The sequence below is a fragment of the Salvelinus alpinus genome, chromosome 2 (assembly GCF_045679555.1).
Source record: "Salvelinus alpinus chromosome 2, SLU_Salpinus.1, whole genome shotgun sequence".
Lineage (NCBI taxonomy): Eukaryota > Metazoa > Chordata > Actinopteri > Salmoniformes > Salmonidae > Salvelinus > Salvelinus alpinus.
In genome coordinates, this window is record NC_092087.1 from 113,062,641 (window position 1) to 113,081,795 (window position 19,155).

Below are 19,155 nucleotides of genomic sequence, written 5' to 3' on the forward strand. Positions count from 1 at the left end.
AGCGCGTACCCGCTAACTAGCTAGCCATTTCACATCCGTTACACATGGATGTGTAACTAGATATCTAGCCGATCTGTGTATGGACCCAAACGTTTGGTATACATATTAGTTCAGAACCTAGCTATGAACCTCAGCTATCATAGCCAGTTGTATCAACTTCAAAACAGCCTGTATGACATTAATGAAGCCTATGAATTGAGTAGAATATAATATCATGTTGTGCCAAGAATGCAAGTCGTATATACATGTAGTTATTACCATGCATGAGATCCCCACTTTGTAGCCTGTACATTTAATATATTCACTGATCATGTACTCTACCTTGGCAAATAAAGGTGCAGTTTAGGTATGAATGTCTTTGAGATTATTTTTCAGTCATATCCAATACCAGGAGTATCAAATTCCAGTTTTTGAATGATGCTGTGTCTGCATGTAGGTATTATAATTCTACACTTCAACAGTGTTTACCAATCTTGGTCCTGGGACATCAATGGTTACACATTGTAACTAATAGACTAGAAACAGGATTTAACTAGTTAATTCATATATACAGAAACATAATGTTAAAAAACAGAACACTACACTTCCTATGCATCATGTAAATACTCCAACACCGGTTCATCTCAACATCTAATGCCCTTCATCTGCATTGATCTGATAAACACAGGATAGGTGGAGTATTTCATCACATTACACTTCATTTCAACCAGTAGAGAATGTGAAACGCTTTATTGAAAAGCTCATTATCCAGGTGTTATAAATACAAGTTCAATCTGTACTTCAATGCACATCTGTTGTGCATTATAAAAACAGAGGAAGAAAGAGGAGGTGGAGAGAGAGGTGTAAAAGACAGAAAGGGAAAGAGGTAAGCACATAGGAGCAGGGAAGGCAGCACATGATTAATGAATCACAGTGCTACATAAATATTCTCTCAGTTCATCACAATTACATAATAATGTCTCTAGTCGGCCCAAAGGTTATCTTAAAAGAGGGTGAGGTGGCGATGATGGGACTGGGGGTTGGCATCCTCTCACATCAAAACATATCTGCAGATGAGAGACAGATGGAGAGAGAGAGCATGTTTAAGCCTTGTGTTTTTAGTTTTTATTCTAACATTGTTAGTCATCAATCAGGAGGTGAAATGCAAAACTGATCTGGGATCATTAACTCTGGGACTACTGCATCTATCTGTATTTCAATGTAAAGCATCTCTTTAATAATACTTCCTGTTGACCTGACCAAGTGACCTCTCACCTCTGATCATGCTGTGCCCTCTATGTAGCCAGTTCAGATGCAGGAGGGGTTCACCGACACAGCTGATATAACCCAGAGGATTTAGGGAGAAGGGGAGAGAGGGATGAAGTGAAGGAGAGAGACCGTTATTGAGAAAATAAGGTAGTTAAAGCCACAGTGTTCAACAGGAATCTGTGTGTGGCCTCACCTGGTGTCCACACCACACTAAGTGGCTGCAGAGTACTTTATGCTGAAGAACATGAACGGACCCACAAGGACAAACAATATAGCGTAGTTATAGAAATAATGAAGTGTCTTACTATTGTCCATGGTTGGCCCTCTTGCCTATTCTTTGAAGGTGGAAGGAGCCACAGTTATACACCTGAGCCTGCTTACTGCACAACACAATCCATCAATCAGATTGATACATGAGTGTGTAGGTGTGGGTTATAGGGTGTCTAATTGTTCTACATGTTTTCAATATTAGTGATTTAAAACAGCCTGTTTTGTTTTTGCACAGACATCACACCCTTACCTAAACAGCACCCTCACCTGAGAAGTAGAAATCAAAGGGAGACAAACTGGGAATTAAATAACTGCAGTTGACATAGCTAAGTAAATGGAAGAATACTCTTATTGCAATGTGAATGGCTCTTAAAAGAGCCTTTGGTTGTGCATAGTGTAGTCTATGGTGTTGCCAGGGAACAGTACCCTCTTAAAATAGCCTTTGGTTGAGCATAGTGTAGTCTATGGTGTTGCCAGGGAACAGCACCCTCTTAAAAGAGCCTTTGGTTGTGCATAGTGTAGTCTATGGTGTTGCCAGGGAACAGTACCCTCTTAAAAGAGCCTTTGGTTGTGCATAGTGTAGTCTATGGTGTTGCCAGGGAACAGCACCCTCTTAAAAGAGCCTTTGGTTGTGCATAGTGTAGTCTATGGTGTTGCCAGGGAACAGCACCCTCTTAAAAGAGCCTTTGGTTGTGCATAGTGTAGTCTATGGTGTTGCCAGGGAACAGTACCCTCGTTGAAGAAGGAGGAGGTGAAGATCTCCTGCACACGGATTGCCTCTCTGGCTGCGTTGTTGGACCCCATCCTTGAAACATCCTGCAGAGCAGCAGACTCCTCCTCTGGGACACGGCGGCGAGCTGCAGATCCCCTCCTGGTCCTCGTGTCCATCCTCATGGAGTTACGCAGGACACAGGTAGCCTTCACACATCTGAATTCCTCCAGGAGGCAGTCCCAGATGACCCTGGTCACCCAACCTTGCAGTGCCCTACACGGTAACTGTAGGCAATCGTTTTGAAGGAATCTCCAGTTACAAGGTATCTGTAGGAATATGGAAGACAATGTAATTATTAGACTTTTACATCACCAGGTCATTGTGGATTAGCTGGTGATATTTAATTCACTTAGCTAGCTATCTATACAGTATTTGAAGTTGGTTAGATAGCTAGCTAGCCAATTAGTTAGCTCGTTTAGCAGCTCATTTGAGTTAGCCTTTCACTGTAGCTAGTTAGCTAATAATACATCGTTGTTTTTACATTTTCAAAATCTATTTACTTACTTGAAGAGGTTCTCCCAGCCATGTGGACAACTGGAAACAGGGCAGCAAAGTTTGTCCCCAGAGCGTTTTAGAGGATATTACTATTGAACTATGAACCCATTTAATAACCAGACCTTCATACAAACTTGCTCTGCTGAATTCTTGACGGAGTCACAGCGGGCGGCCTAAGCGGCATCTAGTCCATCTGCTGACTGGACGCAGTTGACGAAAATTTACATTTTATTTTCAGACAACAGGTTAAAGTGTAGGAAGCATGAGTTTTTACTCACCAGTGTAACAACACAGTGTGGTTAAAGACTTAGTAACTTAGTTGTAGTCACGATCTGGTTACCTACAAGGACAAACAGTTAGGTTTTTTGTTTTAAATTTACAAAATTAAAATTACAAATTTACATTTTAAATGTTTTCTTTACTCAAGTATTACAATAGTTTTTTTAGGGGTGTAGGGTGGAAGCTGTCTCTGCGTAACAGGGAATTCCTGTCCGTCTGCTTCCTGTATAGGCCTGTGCTAAAACCACCCCCCTCCCTCTTAGTCAAAATGTCCAGATAACTTGTTTCATGCACATCAAAGGTGAGGGTGAATTTCAGATGTTCACTGCTTGTATTGATGAAGGAGTGGAATCGATGAAGTTCCTCTGCTGTCCCCTGGAATAGAAGGAACACGTCATCAATTAAGACTTTTTCAGAGCCTGATGAGGTGCTAGAATGGATTGTTAGGGCTGACAATCACATTCTTCTCAAACAACCCCACACACAGATTGGTATAATTAGATGCTATTTTCTAAACTACAATCACCATAATGACCTGCGCACCTACTTGTCTTGTCTGTCTTTCCTTTACACCAGCTATGTAAAAGAGACTGAATAATGTGTAACAGCCCTGGGCTCGAACCAGGGACTTCAAGTTCAGAACTCATCACCTGCTATGTAAGAGACAGAAGAATGCACAATGGTCAATGCTATCTGGAATCCTTGGGACATTCCTACCCTAAACCCTAACCTTAACCCTTTTAAAGGTCAACTTCAACGGGCTAGGAACGTCCCAAGGATGTATCTCTACCTGAAAATACATGATCTAAGTGATTGATAGTTGGTATTCAGCAGTCATAAAGCCTTATTTCCTTTAATGAACTACCAAAATAGTGATTTTGTCAGACAGCAGCTCTACACTTTATTGACTGACTGATCCATTCATCCTTCCATCCCTCCTCAGCCTTCCTCTCCTCTGAAGACCCAGTGAGGGTGGAGCTCAGTCAGAGAGCTGTTGAGGGACTGGTTAGGAAGAACACTTTTACAGCCAGAGAGGTGAGAGGTCACACATGGTTTAGATGGTAAATATTTATGTCCCCTTAGTGGTTCATCACGTCAGCAAAAGAGAATATGTTCCATCTGTGTTTATTTAAATTAGTGCAAATTGTCCACTGATATTTGTGTAATTTCTCACCCATTTTGGCTGTATGAAAGTGAATTTCCCCTCAGGTACACACATTTGTTCTTTGTTATTACCCGAGCCACTGCCTGTTCACCCCGCTATCATCCAGAAGGCGAGGTCAGTACAGGTGCATCAAAGCTGGAACCGAGAGACAGAAGCTGTTTTTCAATCTCAAGGCCACCAGACTGTTGGCCACTTTAAGGAATGGAACACTAGTCACTTTAATAAATTTATATATCTGGCATTACTCATCTTGTACAGTTGAAGTCAGAAGTTTACATACATCTTAGCCAAATACATTCAAACTCAGTTTTTCACAATTCTTGACATTTAATCGTAGTAAAGATTCCCTGTCTTAAGTCAGTTAGGATCACCACTTTATTTTAAGAATGTGAAAAGTCAGAATAATAATAGGAGAATTATTTATTTCAGCTTTTATTTCTTTCATCACATTTCCAGTGGGTCAGAAGTTTACATACACTCAATTAGTATTTGGTAGCATTGCCTTTAAATTGTTTAACTTGGGACACATGTTTCGGGCAGCCTTTCACAAGCTTCCCATAATAAGTTGGGTGAACTTTGGCCCATTCCTACTGACAGAACTGGTTTAACTGAGTCAGGTTTGTAGGCCTCCTTGCTCGCACACGCTTTTTCAGTTCTGCCCAATGGATTGAGGTCAGGGCTTTGTGATGGCCACTCCAATACCTTGACATTGTTGTCCTTAAGCCATTTTGCCACAACTTTGGAAGCATGCTTGTGGTCATTGTCCATTTGGAAGACCCATTTGCAACCAAGCTTTAACTTCCTGACTGATGTCTTGAGATGCTGCTTCGATATATCTGCATAATTTTCCTACCTCACGATGCCATCTATTTTGTGAAGTGCACCAGTCCCTCCTGCAGCAAAGCACCCCCACAACATGATGCTGCCACCCCCGTGCTTCACGGTTGGGATAGTGTTCTTCAGCTTGCAAGCCTCCCCCTTTTTCCTCTAAACATAACGGTGGTCATTATGGCCAAACAGTTCTATTTTTGTTTCATTAGACCAGAGGACGTTTCTCCAAAAAGTACGATCTTTGTCTCCATGTGCAGTTGCAAACCGTAGTCTGGCTTTTTTTATGGCGGTTTTGGAGCAGTGGCTTCTTCCTTGCTGAGCTGCCTTTCAGGTTATGTCGATATAGGACTCGTTTTACTGTGGATACAAATACTTTTGTACCTGTTTCCTCTAGCATCTTCACAAGGTCCTTTGCTGTTGTTCTGGGATTGATTTGCACTTTTTCACCAAAGTACATTCACCTCTAGGAGACAGAACATGTCTCCTTCCTGAGCTGTATGACAGCTGCATGGTCCCATGGTGTTTATACTTGCGTTTGTACAGATGAACGTGGTACCTTCAGGCGTTTGGAAATTGCTCTCAAGGATGAACCATACTTGTGGAGGTCTACAATTTATTTTCTGAGGTCTTGGCTTATTTATTTTGATTTTCCCATGATGTCAAGCAAAGAGACACTGAGTTTGAAGGTAGTTCTTGAAATACAGGTACACCTCCAATTGACTCAAATGATGTCAATTAGCCTATCAGAAGCTTCTAAAGCCATGACATCATTTTCTGGAATTGTCCAAGCTGTTTAAAAGGCACAGTCAACTTAGTGTGTAAACCTCTGACCCATTGGAATTGTGATACAGTAAATTATAAGTTAAATAATCTGTTTGTAAACAATTGTTGGAAAAATTACATGTGTCATGCACAAAGTAGATGTCCTCACCGAAACTATAGTTTGTTAACAAGAAATTTGTGGAGTGGTTGAAAAACGAGTTTTAATGACTTCAACCTAAATGTATACTATCCTATTCTTACTGTATCTTAGTCTATGTATTACTCATCTCATATATATATATACTGTATTCTATCCTATTCTACTGTATCTTAGTCTATGTATTACTCATCTCATATGTATATACTGTATTCTATCCTATTCTACTGTATCTTAGTCTATGTATTACTCATCTCATATGTATATACTGTATTCTATCCTATTCTACTGTATCTTAGTCTATGTATTACTCATCTCATATGTATATACTGTATTCTATCCTATTCTACTGTATCTTAGTCTATGTATTACTCATCTCATATATATATATACTGTATTCTATCCTATTCTACTGTATCTTAGTCTATGTATTACTCATCTCATATGTATATACTGTATTCTATTCTATTGTATCTGTCTATGTATTACTCATCTCATATGTATATACTGTATTCTATCCTATTCTACTGTATCTTAGTCTATGTATCACTCATCTCATATGTATATACTGTATTCATTAACAAATACTAAAAGGGACCAAGAATCTGTTGATTGGTCAGTCATTGGGTTCATTTGTTGAAATCAAATCAAGCTTTATTTATACAGCACATTTCAGACATGGATGCAACACAAGGGCTTCACAGGAAAAAACAAATAAAAAAATGAAAAACATAAATATTTAGTACACAATAAACAGAAGACTAACAACTGAAAGACTAATGGGCACCCTAAGGAAATGCCATTGATAAAAATATTAATTGGATGCAATATCCATCCCAAAATTCAATTTTTTTTTTAGGATGGGCTCTGAAAGTCACCATAGGGGTGTCCACTGACAATTGACTAGTAACAACAACTGGGACCGAAAAAAGACACCCACCATGAGACCCACTAAATCTGCCCAAGAAGAGGAAAACTAAAGAAAAACCCACAATAAACTTAAAGACAGGACGCAAACCAAAAAGGTGGAGCAACTAAAGGTGTTGACTCTCCACATCTATCAAGACAACTGCAGCACTGGGCCAGACACTCTTAAATAGAACCTGGACCAGCTCAGGTGGAACACCTTCCCACTAACGAGATGGACAAGCCAGCACAGGTGTAACACATACTGACTAACGAGGTGACACCAATCAGTGCGTCCTACGTGCTAACGAGCTATACGTGCTAAAGTCCAACCTCAAAACATAAATGGAAAAACCAAAAGCTTAAGAGAATGCTCACCACCAACAGAAAACAACTTCCATGTCACATTATAATCAACTACAATGCTTCCCCATCACCAATATAAACATGGTGTCTGTCTAACAACAATTAAAAACAATATTTATTTTTCCCACAAAGAAACCTAAAACTCACTAGCTTCTAGAACTCTCGTCCCTTTGGAACGAGCCCAAACAAAACTCAAATCAAATCAAAACACACCTCCAATACAGAAAAACAGTCAAAATAAACTGTGATCCATGGCAACGCACTGGCTAAACGCAAAACACAAAACATTTTGACTGCCCCCCTTGAGACAATCAGCAACCAGGTTGTTCTCACCACAGACATGTCTGATTTCAAGAGGAAACTCCTGCAATATCCGTAGTAACTTTCCACCTCACTGTGGAGCTTCTCTCTCTTTTCAGGGTTCACTAGATAGGCATGTTGTTGGATCGGGGCCCAGTCCCCAATGTCATGCTCTAGTACATTTGGGTTGGCACATGTGAGAATTAACCTTGATATTCTAAAAACAGGGCAACAATGTCAATATAATTGTCAGTTGGTTGCATAAATAATTATCATTACCAAATGAAATGTAAATATGAAATATTTGGTTGCATAGTTGCTAGGTAGGATAGCCCAATGTCAAAACACAGTTTAACATGTTCAAATCAATAACCAATATGCAGAAACAGTTTGGGATCAATTGAAAACCTAACATGTGGTATATACACAAACATCTGCCACAATAATAATATTTTTAAAAACAAGCTCCTTATAAACTGCACAAGCACCAGAAACGCTGTTGTTTTGACAAGTAGCAATAAATCACTGAATTCAATTAGGGGGGACATCAGGTTGTAGGTGCTGTTGAAACTAACAACTAAAAAACACATGGAAATGGGAGATATCTTTTACCTCACTGGTTAGAGGACAACCTGCAGAAAACAGTCAGCTACATTTTGGGGCGATGCATTTAAATGTAGGGGTCGCTAAACAAAGGAACACAACCCTTGTTTGTCATCACTCATCGATATCATGTCAAAATTATTTGTGTGACAGATGGGAGATGAGGTTACGCGTCCTGTTAAAACTAAAAGCTCAAAAACCACACAGAATATGGGAATAATGTGTACATCCCTGATTAGAGGACAATTAGTAGAAAATAGATCGCTACATTTTGAAGTGTTGCATTCAAATCAATAGAACAGGGGACAAACATTTAGGGTTCTACATTGTGACATCATTTAAATACTCCTACTACAATGTTAAAACATTCTATATTGTGACATCATTTAAATACTCCTACTACAATGTTAAAACATTCTACATTGTGACATCATTAAAATACTCCCACTACAATGTTAAAACATTCCACATTGTGACATTAATTCATTGATATCATGAAACAACTCCATGTATTTTCTGATGTTTAATCAGAGATCTTTTATCAGTGTACCTCTTCCCACATTGATCACAGCTATGAGGTTTCTCTCCCGTGTGTATTCTCTGGTGTACAGTCAGAGAGCTAGATGTAGTAAAACTCTTCCCACATTGACCACAGGTATAAGATTTATCTCCTGTGTGTATTCTCTGGTGTGATGTCAGCTGGCCAGATCGACCAAAACTCTTTCCACATTGACCACAGCTATAAGATTTATCTCCTGTGTGTATTCTCTGGTGTGATGTCAGCTGGCCAGATCGACCAAAACTCTTTCCACATTGATCACAGCTATAAGATTTCTCTCCTGTGTGTATTCTCTGGTGTAGAGTCAGAGTGCTAGATGCAGCAAAACTCTTCCCACATTGATCACAGCTATAAGGTTTCTCTCCTGTGTGTGTTCTCTGGTGTAGAGTCAGTTGGGCAGATGTAGTAAAACTCTTCCCACATTGATCACAGCTATAAGGTTTCTCTCCTGTGTGTGTTCTCTGGTGGAGAGTCAGTTGGGCAGATGTAATAAAACTCTTCCCACATTGACCACAGCTATAAGATTTCTCTCCTGTGTGTATTCTCTGGTGTAGAATCAGAGTGCTAGATTGACCAAAACTCTTCCCACATTGACCACAGCTATAAGGTTTCTCTCCTGTGTGTATTCTCTGGTGTACAATAAGATGGCTAGATGTATCAAAACTCTTCCCACATTGACCACAGCTATAAGATTTCTCTCCTGTGTGTGTTCTCTGGTGTGACATCAAGCTGCTTAGGTGAATAAAACTCTTCCCACATTCATTACAGCTATATGGTTTCTCTCCTGTGTGTGTTCTCTGGTGTGATATCAGGTTGCTTAGCTGAGTAAAACTCTTACCACATTGAGTACAGCTATAAGATTTCTCTCCTGTGTGTATTCTCTTGTGTAGAGTCAGAGTGCTCGATTGACCAAAACTCTTCCCACATTGACCACAGCTATATGGTTTCTCTCCTGTGTGTGTTCTCTGGTGTGATATCAGGTTGCTTAGCTGAGTAAAACTCTTACCACATTGAGTACAGCTAAAAGGTTTCTCCCCTGTGTGTGTTCTCTGGTGTATCTTCAGATTGCCAGATGTAACAAAACTCTTCCCACATTGATCACAGCTATAAGGTTTCTCTCCTGTGTGTATTATCTGGTGTAGAGTCAGAGTGCTAGATACAGCAAAGCTCTTCCCACATTGATCACAGCTATAAGGTTTCTCTCCTGTGTGTGTTCTCTGGTGTAGAGTCAGTTGGGCAGATGTAGTAAAACTCTTCCCACATTGATCACAGCTATAAGGTTTCTCTCCTGTGTGTGTTCTCTGGTGTAGAGTCAGTTGGGCAGATGTATTAAAACTCTTCCCACATTGACCACAGCTATAAGATTTCTCTCCTGTGTGTATTCTCTGGTGAAGAGTCAGAGTGCTAGATTGACCAAAACTCTTCCCACATTGACCACAGCTATAAGGTTTCTCTCCTGTGTGTATTCTCTGGTGTACAATAAGATGGCTAGATGTATCAAAACTCTTCCCACATTGACCACAGCTATAAGATTTCTCTCCTGTGTGTGTTCTCTGGTGTGACATCAAGCTGCTTAGGTGAATAAAACTCTTCCCACATTCATTACAGCTATATGGTTTCTCTCCTGTGTGTGTTCTCTGGTGTGATATCAGGCTGGTTGAATGAGTAAAACTCTTCCCACATTGACAGCTATAAGGTTTCTCTACTGTGTGGATCTTCTGATGAATTTTAATGCCTGCTGAGGAGGTGAATCTCTTCCCACAGTCAGAGCAGCAGTGAGGTTTCTTCCCTGTGGATCTCTGCTGGTGTTTCTTGAGGTGTTCTGATGTGGAGAAACTCTTCTCTGCCTTGTCAGCATCATGAGGTTGTTGAGGCTCCCCAGAGGACCCACGGTAGTCCCGTCTCTCTCCTGTGTGAACAACAAAGTCAGACAGATGGTTAAAGGCCCACAACAGCGGAAATCCACTGTAAAAAGTGATGCCAACAGCGTAGCCATGATGTTGTACAACAATTGACGTCTGTAATGAATGTAATGATTATTTGAAATTTGTCTTAAAATGAGCAAGAACAGTCATATATTGTCTTGTTTTCACATTAGTAGTAACATCTAAGCGTGTAGATTTGAAATAAGTTATTCATGTTGTTGAAACTCTAAGCAGTGTGCCAGACGACTTTGGTCTCCAATATAGGCCCCTTTCTGTGTTTAATAAAATTGTATGTAGTATATCTGCCTGGAGCGAAAATGGTGAGCAAAGATTTTAGTTTTTCACAAAGTATTCTGAATGTGATTGGGGGAAAACTCAGGGGAGTAACCTCCATTTCCAGGTTGCTTATGAGTGCATTTCACACTACTTTGGATTATAATTGTAAGGCTCGTTTGAATGTCCTGCTTAAAATATGTTTGTGTCATCATCGCAAATCAACCGCTTTGTACTTAAAAAAAACCTTCAACCAGTAAAATGCTTTTTGTCTAGCTTTTCCATCAGCCTGACAATGAGGGTTTGTACACTGTTTGCCAAATTCGCCCATAACTTCACCTAACAACAAATAAAGGAAAATAGCTCTGTGTGTCGTACAACAGCCTATCCATCAAGGAACAGTTCTCTACACATTATGAGCAAAGTATCTCCGTGTCCAAACAGACTAACGAGACCCTACTGTAAATCAAGCAGACAATAACATTATAAACATCAATTTGTTAGGGATGTTGGATCCAACGTGGAGCACGGCATAACTGTCTTTACCAGAGTAATGAATGAAGAAGCACTTTGGTTGTGGTTGCATGTTGTGATGTTTGTCATGTGACTGTCATTCAGAAAATGATTTCCTGGATCAGCTGATGATAGTTGAACATGTGACTAACTAAAAAGCTACGGTATTAAGAATGATGTGTAATTATTGAAGAACCGCGTTCATGACAGTATCCATTTGGGTGTTGTCAATAAAGTTAAGGTAACTCTCGGTTAGAACCATTGGGTTTAGCCAACTCTGAAATTATTTAGGATTTCTGTGCCCGCGAAAACTGTTTTCCCAGCGTAACATAAGGAGCCACAAAATGTTACGTAGGTAGAGTGCATTTTCAGATATCTGAATACAAAAAACTGTACTAACAGGACAATAACCTTAACCACAAGGCCAAATCTACACTGGAGGAGCTTACCAAGATGACATTGAATGTTCCTGAGTGGCCTAGTTACAGTTTGGACTTAAATCGTAACATAAAGAGACACTAAATGATACATAGTTCGAGTGCATTTCATAATTTTAAAAACTGGCTTTATGTAGTTTTTTTTTTTAAACTTAGCAATGTCAATAAAAATGTTTCTTTACAATTTAATTTAAATAGAATGTAGATTAACCACAGAGAATGATGTTGAGATACAAAGACTATTATAATTATTATTACTATTATAAATTAAATGAAACTGTTCCAATAAAATGTGAATATGAAAATCACAACTGGCACCAGATCAGTAGAAATGGTCAGATAACTTGGCACCAAATGGAAAAGGTTGCTGACTGCTGGTGTAGCCTATTACCAGAAACTATAGGAGCATAACGACTGCTGGTGTAGCCTATTACCAGAAACTATAGGAGCATAACGACTGCTGGTGTAGCCTATTACCAGAAACTATAGGAGCATAACGACCGCTGGTGTAGCCTATTACCAGAAACTAGAGGAGCATAACGACTGCTGGTGTAGCCTATTACCAGAAACTATAGGAGCATAACGACTGCTGGTGTAGTCTATTACCAGAAACTATAGGAGCATAACGACTGCTGGTGTAGCCTATTACCAGAAACTATAGGAGCATAACGACTGCTGGTGTAGCCTATTACCAGAAACTATAGGAGCATAATGACTGCTGGTGTAGACTATTACCAGAAACTATAGGAGCATAACGACTGCTGGTGTAGCCTATTACCAGAAACTATAGGAGCATAGCGACTGCTGGTGTAGCCTATTACCAGAAACTATAGGAGCATAACATCAGAATTTACGAAGGCCAGCAGCAGCGGGAGGAGTAGGCTAAGGAAGAAGTTTTTCTGATGGTTAGAATATCTTGTTTCAGAGGGATGTCATCAATAGCCCATAATGACAAAGTGAAAACAGGTAATAAACAGAAATACCTTATTTACATAAGTATTCAGACCATTTGCTATAAGACTCGTAATAGTCACTTACAACATTAACAATGTCTACACTGTATTTCTGATCAATAAATGTGCTTTTCTTTAAAAAACAAGGACATTTCTAAGTGTCCCCAAACTTTGAACGGTAGTGTACATAACATTACATAAAACCCCTGAGTCTTCCTCACGCTTCAGAAACAGGAGATGACCTATTAGCCGTTCCGGCTCGCACAAGCCAAGGCTCGAGCAAGGCCACCCTTCTACATAATACAATACATAATTCATTGCAAATTACAATGCAAAATATATAGACATGGCTGTGTTTCTTAAAATTTTGGTAAGTGGAGTTGCCAGTAAGGTGCTTTACATTTTTTGTATCTTTAAGATGACCTACTGAGGGAACCACTTTTGACTAGAGATCAGTTCACTGGAAGTGAATTGTACACCTCAGAGGGCAGTTAACAGACCACAATAAGCAATGCTTCACCCTGCATTAAGAATGAATCTTGAATAACTCAATCCAGAAGGCGGAGCCCCTTTACTGCATATTGGTTCAACGACTGCAGAGACGGTACTTACTGGTGTTAAACAGATCTCCAACCTCCTCTTCCTCCTCCTTCAATGTGACAGTAATCTTCCCCTCCTCCTCTTTCACACCAAAAACTGCATCCTCATCTTTCTCCTTTTCTTTTACTGTAACATCCTCCTCCTCTTTCACTCTGAATGCGTCTTCCTCTTCTTTCACCGTAACGTCTTTCTCTTCTTCCTTCACGGTAACATCCTCACCCTCTACTTGATTTTGTAGTGTAACATCTTTCTCTTCCTCTTTAACGAGAACTTCTTTCTGCGTCCAGCAGATCTCCTCTTCTTTATCAGGAGGAGAGTAGCTTAGTGAACTCATGGTCGGAGATGTTAGCTAGCTAGCATTAGCGACTAGCTTAGTTCTAAGCTAACTTAGCAAACCAGCTAGCTGACAAACAACGTAAATATATAATTGAATGGGCCAACAAGTACATACGACAGAAGTGTGTTTAATCCACAGCGACTAATATACACCAAAACAGTGTAAAGAGCGTGAATGTTGTAGCTATGTTTGCGAGAAAGCTACGGAGGTGTCTGACTAGCTGTTGTTGTTGAAGGAGCGTCCCGTCCACTAGATTATACGTCACACTGGCAGCATCGCCTGAACCTGAAAGACGCACATCGCCATCTGCTGACTGGAGTGGGAAACGCAGTTGAGGAACCAAAAGTTTATTTTTCATTTATTTCATAAAAGTTTAATATTATATTAAGTCGTTCAAAGAGAAGCATGTGTTGATTGATTCGTGTTTAATGAGTGAGAGTTTAAAACAAACTTTACACCCACTACACATTTGCATTGAACCATACTTCTGACATGGATCATTTTGACCCCAGAGGCATATCTTTTATCATAGCCAAAATGTAGGTTATTCAATTCCTCCAATTTTTCATGACTTTGTCAATCAACTTGTTCTTATTAAATCTAAATCATGGTTTAGTGTTTCTGTATCAATATGGACTTTTAACAAATTCAAATCCTATGGAGTCATTTTGACCCCAGCCAAAAGCACCTTTGATAAATAGGACGTTTATTGAAAATCAAAATCAAATCACATTTTATTGGTCACATACACGTGTTTAGCAGATGTTATTGTGGGTGTAGTGAAATGCTTGTGGTTCTAGCTCCGACAGTGCAGTAATATCTAACAAGTAATATCTAACAATTTCACAACCCAATACACACAAATCTAAGTATTTGAATCTAGGTTTCTCTGTAGACATGATTCATCCCACCAGAGGGTGGAGGGGCACCTGTATCAGTGGTTTTGACCAGATAGACACCTGCAGACACACAGTATAGTGCCTCCCATGTACTCTCCTAAGATTGGACTTTTCTATACCACGTATCACGTGACTGTGTACAAAACTGCCAGTGGTAGAAAACTCTGCCAGTGGTATACAGTGCATTCGTAATGTATTCAGACCCCTTCACTTTTTCCACATTCAGTTACATTACAGCCTTATTCTAAAATTGAATATTTCCCCCCCTCATCAATCTACACACAATACCCCATAATGACATCACAATACCCCATAATGACAAACCCAAAACTTTTTTTCCACATTTTTGCAAATGTATTTAAGTATTCAGACCCTTTACTATGAGACTCGAAATTGAGCTCAGATGCATCCTGATTCCATTGATCATCCTTGAGATGTTTCTCCAGCTTGATTGGAGTCCACCTGTGGTAAATTCAATTGATTATACATGATTTGGAGAGGCACACACCTGTCTATATAAAGTCCCACAGTTTACAGTGCATGTCAGAGCAAAAACCAAGCCATGAGGTCAAAGGAATTGTCCATAGAGCTCTGAGACAGGATTGTGTCGAGGCACAGATCTGGGGAAAGGTACCCAAAAATGTATTCAGCATTGAAGGTCCCCAAGAACACAGTGGCCTCCATCATTCTTAAATGGAAGAAGTTTGGAACCGCCAAGACTCTTCCTAGAGCTGTCCGCCTGGCCAAACTGAGAAATGGGGGTAGAAGGGCCTTGGTCAGGGAGGTAAAAGAGAACCCGATGTTCACTTTGACAGAGCTCCAGAGTTCCTCTGTGGAGATTGGAGAACCTTCCAGAAGGACAACTATCTCTGCAGCACTCCACCAATCAGGCCTTCATGTAGCAATGATCAAATTGTCAACATTTATTTCAATGGACAATTCTGTGAACGGTGTCAGCTAGAGATGACATGCAGGAGCATGCAGGGATTTGTAGTCTTGCATGTTGTCTACTTTGATGCTAATTAGCATTTTAGAATCCGAGAGAAAAGAGAGACAAATATATTGATACAAGTATTTGTATTTATTATGGATCCCCTTTAGTTCCTGCCAAGGCAGCAGCTACTCTTCCTGGGGTTTATTATGGATCCCCATTAATTCCTGCCGAGGCAGCAGCTACTCTTCCTGGGGTTTATTAGGGATTTTATTAGTTCCTGTCGAGGCAGCAGCTACTCTTCCTGGGGTTTATTATGGATCTCCATTAGGTCCTGCCAAGTAAGATCAGGGAGCGTGCCAGCCTGCCTGAACCGCCCCTGAATGAACAGGTATAAATGATGGGTTATGAATTAACAGGTATAAATGACGGGTTATGAACTAACAGGTATAAATGATGGGTTATGAATTAACAGGTATAAATGATGGGTTATGAATTAACAGGTATAAATGATGGGTTATGAATTAACAGGTATAAATGATGGGTTATGAATGAACAGGTATAAATGATGGGTTATGAATTAACAGGTATAAATGATGAGTTATGAATTAACAGGTATAAATGATGGGTTATGAATTAACAGGTATAAATGATGGGTTATGAATTAACAGGTATAAATGATGGGTTATGAATTAACAGGTATAAATGATGGGTTATGAATTAACACATCCGCTCCAGGCATTTCAGTACATTCAGGATTTCTTATAGTGAGCATAACATGACAATACATGACATCTAAATAGCTGAATATGATTATGGACTAACAGTCTAACAGTCTGAAGGACACAACTCATGTTATTCTGGTTAAACAGAGAGAGACTAGTTGATTATGGACTAACAGTCTAACAGTTTGTAGGGCACAACTCATGTTATTCTGGTTAAACAGTGAGAGACTAGTTGATTATGGACTAACAGTCTAACAGTTTGAAGGACACAACTCATGTTATTCTGGTTAAACAGTGAGAGACTAGTTGATTATGGACTAACAGTCTAACAGTTTGAAGGACACAACTCATGTTATTCTGGTTAAACAGTGAGAGACTAGTTGATTATGGACTAACAGTCTAACAGTCTGAAGGACACAACTCATGTTATTCTGGTTAAACTAGTTGATAAAGGAGTGGAGATAATTTTACAATTAGGAAATAATATGTTATGTTTTACTCGTACCTCAGCCAGCATTGTGAATGGTTAGGAAATAATATGTGGAGGTCTACAATTTTTTCTTTTGATTTTTCCATGATGTCAAGCAAAGAGGCACTGAGTTTGAAGGCAGGCCTTGAAATACATCCACAGGTACACCTCCAATTGATTCAAATGATGTCAATTAGCCTATCAGAAGCATCTAAAGCCATGACATAATTTTCTGGAATTTTCCAAGCTGTTTAAAGGCACAGTCAACTTAGTGTAAACTTCTGACCCACTGTAATTGTGATACGGTGAATTATAAGTTAAATAATCTGTAAACAATTGTTGGAAAAATGACTTGTGTCATGCACAAAGTAGATGTCCTAACCAACTTGCTAAAACTCTAGTTTGTTAACAAGAAATTTGTGGAGTGGTTGAAAAACGAGTTTTAAAGACTCCAACCTAAGTGTATGTAAACTTACGACTTCACCTGTACATCTACATGATGTATTGTTACACCATGTAGGAGCAGTATAGACCTAGTCTGTTCATTATATACATCTACATGATGTATTGTTACACCATGTAGCAGCAGTATAGACCTAGTCTGTTCATTATATACATCTACATGATGTATTGTTACACCATGTAGCAGCAGTATAGACCTAGTCTGTTCATTATATACATCTACATGATGTATTGTTACACCATGTAGGAGCAGTATAGACCTAGTCTGTTCATTATATACATCTACATGATGTATTGTTACACCATGTAGGAGCAGTATAGACCTAGTCTGTTCATTATATACATCTACATGATGTATTGTTACACCATGTAGGAGCAGTATAGACCTAGTCTGTTCATTATATACATCTACATGATGTATTGTTACACCATGTAGCAGCAGTATAGACCTAGTCTGTTCATTATATACATCTACATGATGTATTGTTACACCATGTAGGAGCAGTATAGACCTAGTCTGTTCATTATATACATCTACATGATGTATTGTTACACCATGTAGGAGCAGTATAGACCTACAGTAGCTTGCTAATTATTTAGATTTAGTTTGACTTAATGAAACTGCCTTAAATGTGCTGTAGTAAACATTTTTTATTCGCACTAATCAATCAACACATTTCATGTCTTTGTATGTCTCAGTATAATGGTATTATTTAATTAAATCCATCAACAATAATCTTTGTCTGAAAATAAAATATGATCCTCAACTGCGTTTCCCCTCCAGTCAGCAGACGGCGATGTGCGTCTTTCAGGCGACGCTGCCAGCGTGACGTATTATCTAGTGGACGGTTCTTCATAAACAGCTCGTCAACCACCTCGGTAGCTTGCTATCCAACATAGCCGAAAGATTCAAGCTATTTATACGCTTTCGGTGTGTATTACCTACTGTGTTTTAGACACACTTCTGTCGTATATACTTTTTAACCTATTTAATATAATATTACGTTATTTTGTATTAGTCAGCCATAGTAGCTGACTGGTTAAGTTAGCACTAGCCTAGTCGCTAATGATAGCTAGCTAGCTAACATCCCCGAACATGAGGTCAGTAAACTACTCCCCTGCTGCTAAAGAAGAGGCGGTCTGCTGGACAGAGAAAGAAGCTCTGGGGCTGAACATTGTCGTGAAAGAGGAGAAGGTAGAAGAGGATGTCACAGTAAAACAAGAAGTAGAGGGTGAGGTTGTTACAGTGAAAGAAGAAGAGATAGACGTTTCAGTGAAAGAAGAGGAAGATGCGTTCAGAGTGAAAGAGGAGGAAGATGTTACAGTAAAAGAAGAGAACGCAGTTTTTGGAGTGAAGAAGGAAGGGGAGATTACTGTCACATTGAAAGATGAAGAGGTGGAGATAGATCTTTTTAACACCAGTAAGTACCGCCATGTGTTTTTAACTTTGGATATTCAGAGTTGGCTCGTCAATACCTCTTCAACGGAGGGCCCAGGATGATGACTGATATGTCTAGAATCAGACGACGTAGAGAACAAGCTACCCCTTGTTTTCTCCGTTCCGTTTCCAAAAAGTGACTTAACATATATATTTGAGAAGGGTCTATCTGCTGACCGCAGACTGGGGGGCACGGCATGTAGTGATTTTCATGTAGTGATGTTTTTACTACACACCGTGCCCCCCAATAATGCAATGCGAGAGTTGGGTTGGCTTCACCAAAGATTATGGATATACTGACAAGATGTCTCTCAGCCCTCACAAGGGGAGTCGTTGTCCACAAAGCGGCACTGCGGGTTGACCTAGAGAGATACAACATACTGTAACCTACTGGCATGACCTAGAGAGATACAACCTACTGGAGCCTACTGGCATGACCTAGAGAGATACAACATACTGTAACCTACTGGCATGACCTAG

General features: G+C 39.6%; 3 protein-coding genes across 6 annotated transcripts in view; 1 reads left to right on the top strand and 2 right to left on the bottom strand.

Annotated features, from left to right (window-relative positions):
* The window catches only part of LOC139549612 (zinc finger protein 664-like), a 438,201-nt gene that overhangs the window by 287,343 nt on the left and 131,703 nt on the right, over positions 1–19,155 (top strand). The window lies entirely within an intron of this gene.
* LOC139549671 (uncharacterized) overlaps positions 1–19,155 on the bottom strand; it is a 520,909-nt gene that overhangs the window by 264,059 nt on the left and 237,695 nt on the right. The window lies entirely within an intron of this gene.
* LOC139552364 (zinc finger protein 850-like) lies at positions 6,603–13,748 on the bottom strand. Its single transcript, XM_071364032.1, has 2 exons — positions 13,634–13,748; positions 6,603–10,625 (listed from the first exon to the last, which is right to left on the bottom strand). Exons 1-2 carry the CDS (start codon positions 13,746–13,748, stop codon positions 8,647–8,649), a joined length of 2,094 nt encoding a protein of 697 aa, XP_071220133.1. The 3' UTR covers positions 6,603–8,646.

What these genes read in the sequence shown, in the direction of transcription:
- LOC139552364 (XM_071364032.1), bottom strand. Translation starts at nt 13,748, where the DNA reads ATGAGTTCACTAAGCTACTCTCCTCCTGATAAAGAAGAGGAGATCTGC. An exon ending in ACTACAAAATCAAGTAGAGG is followed by an intron (nt 10,626 to 13,633) that starts GTGAGGATGTTA and finishes TTGTTGTTCACA; the next exon opens with CAGGAGAGAGACGGGACTAC.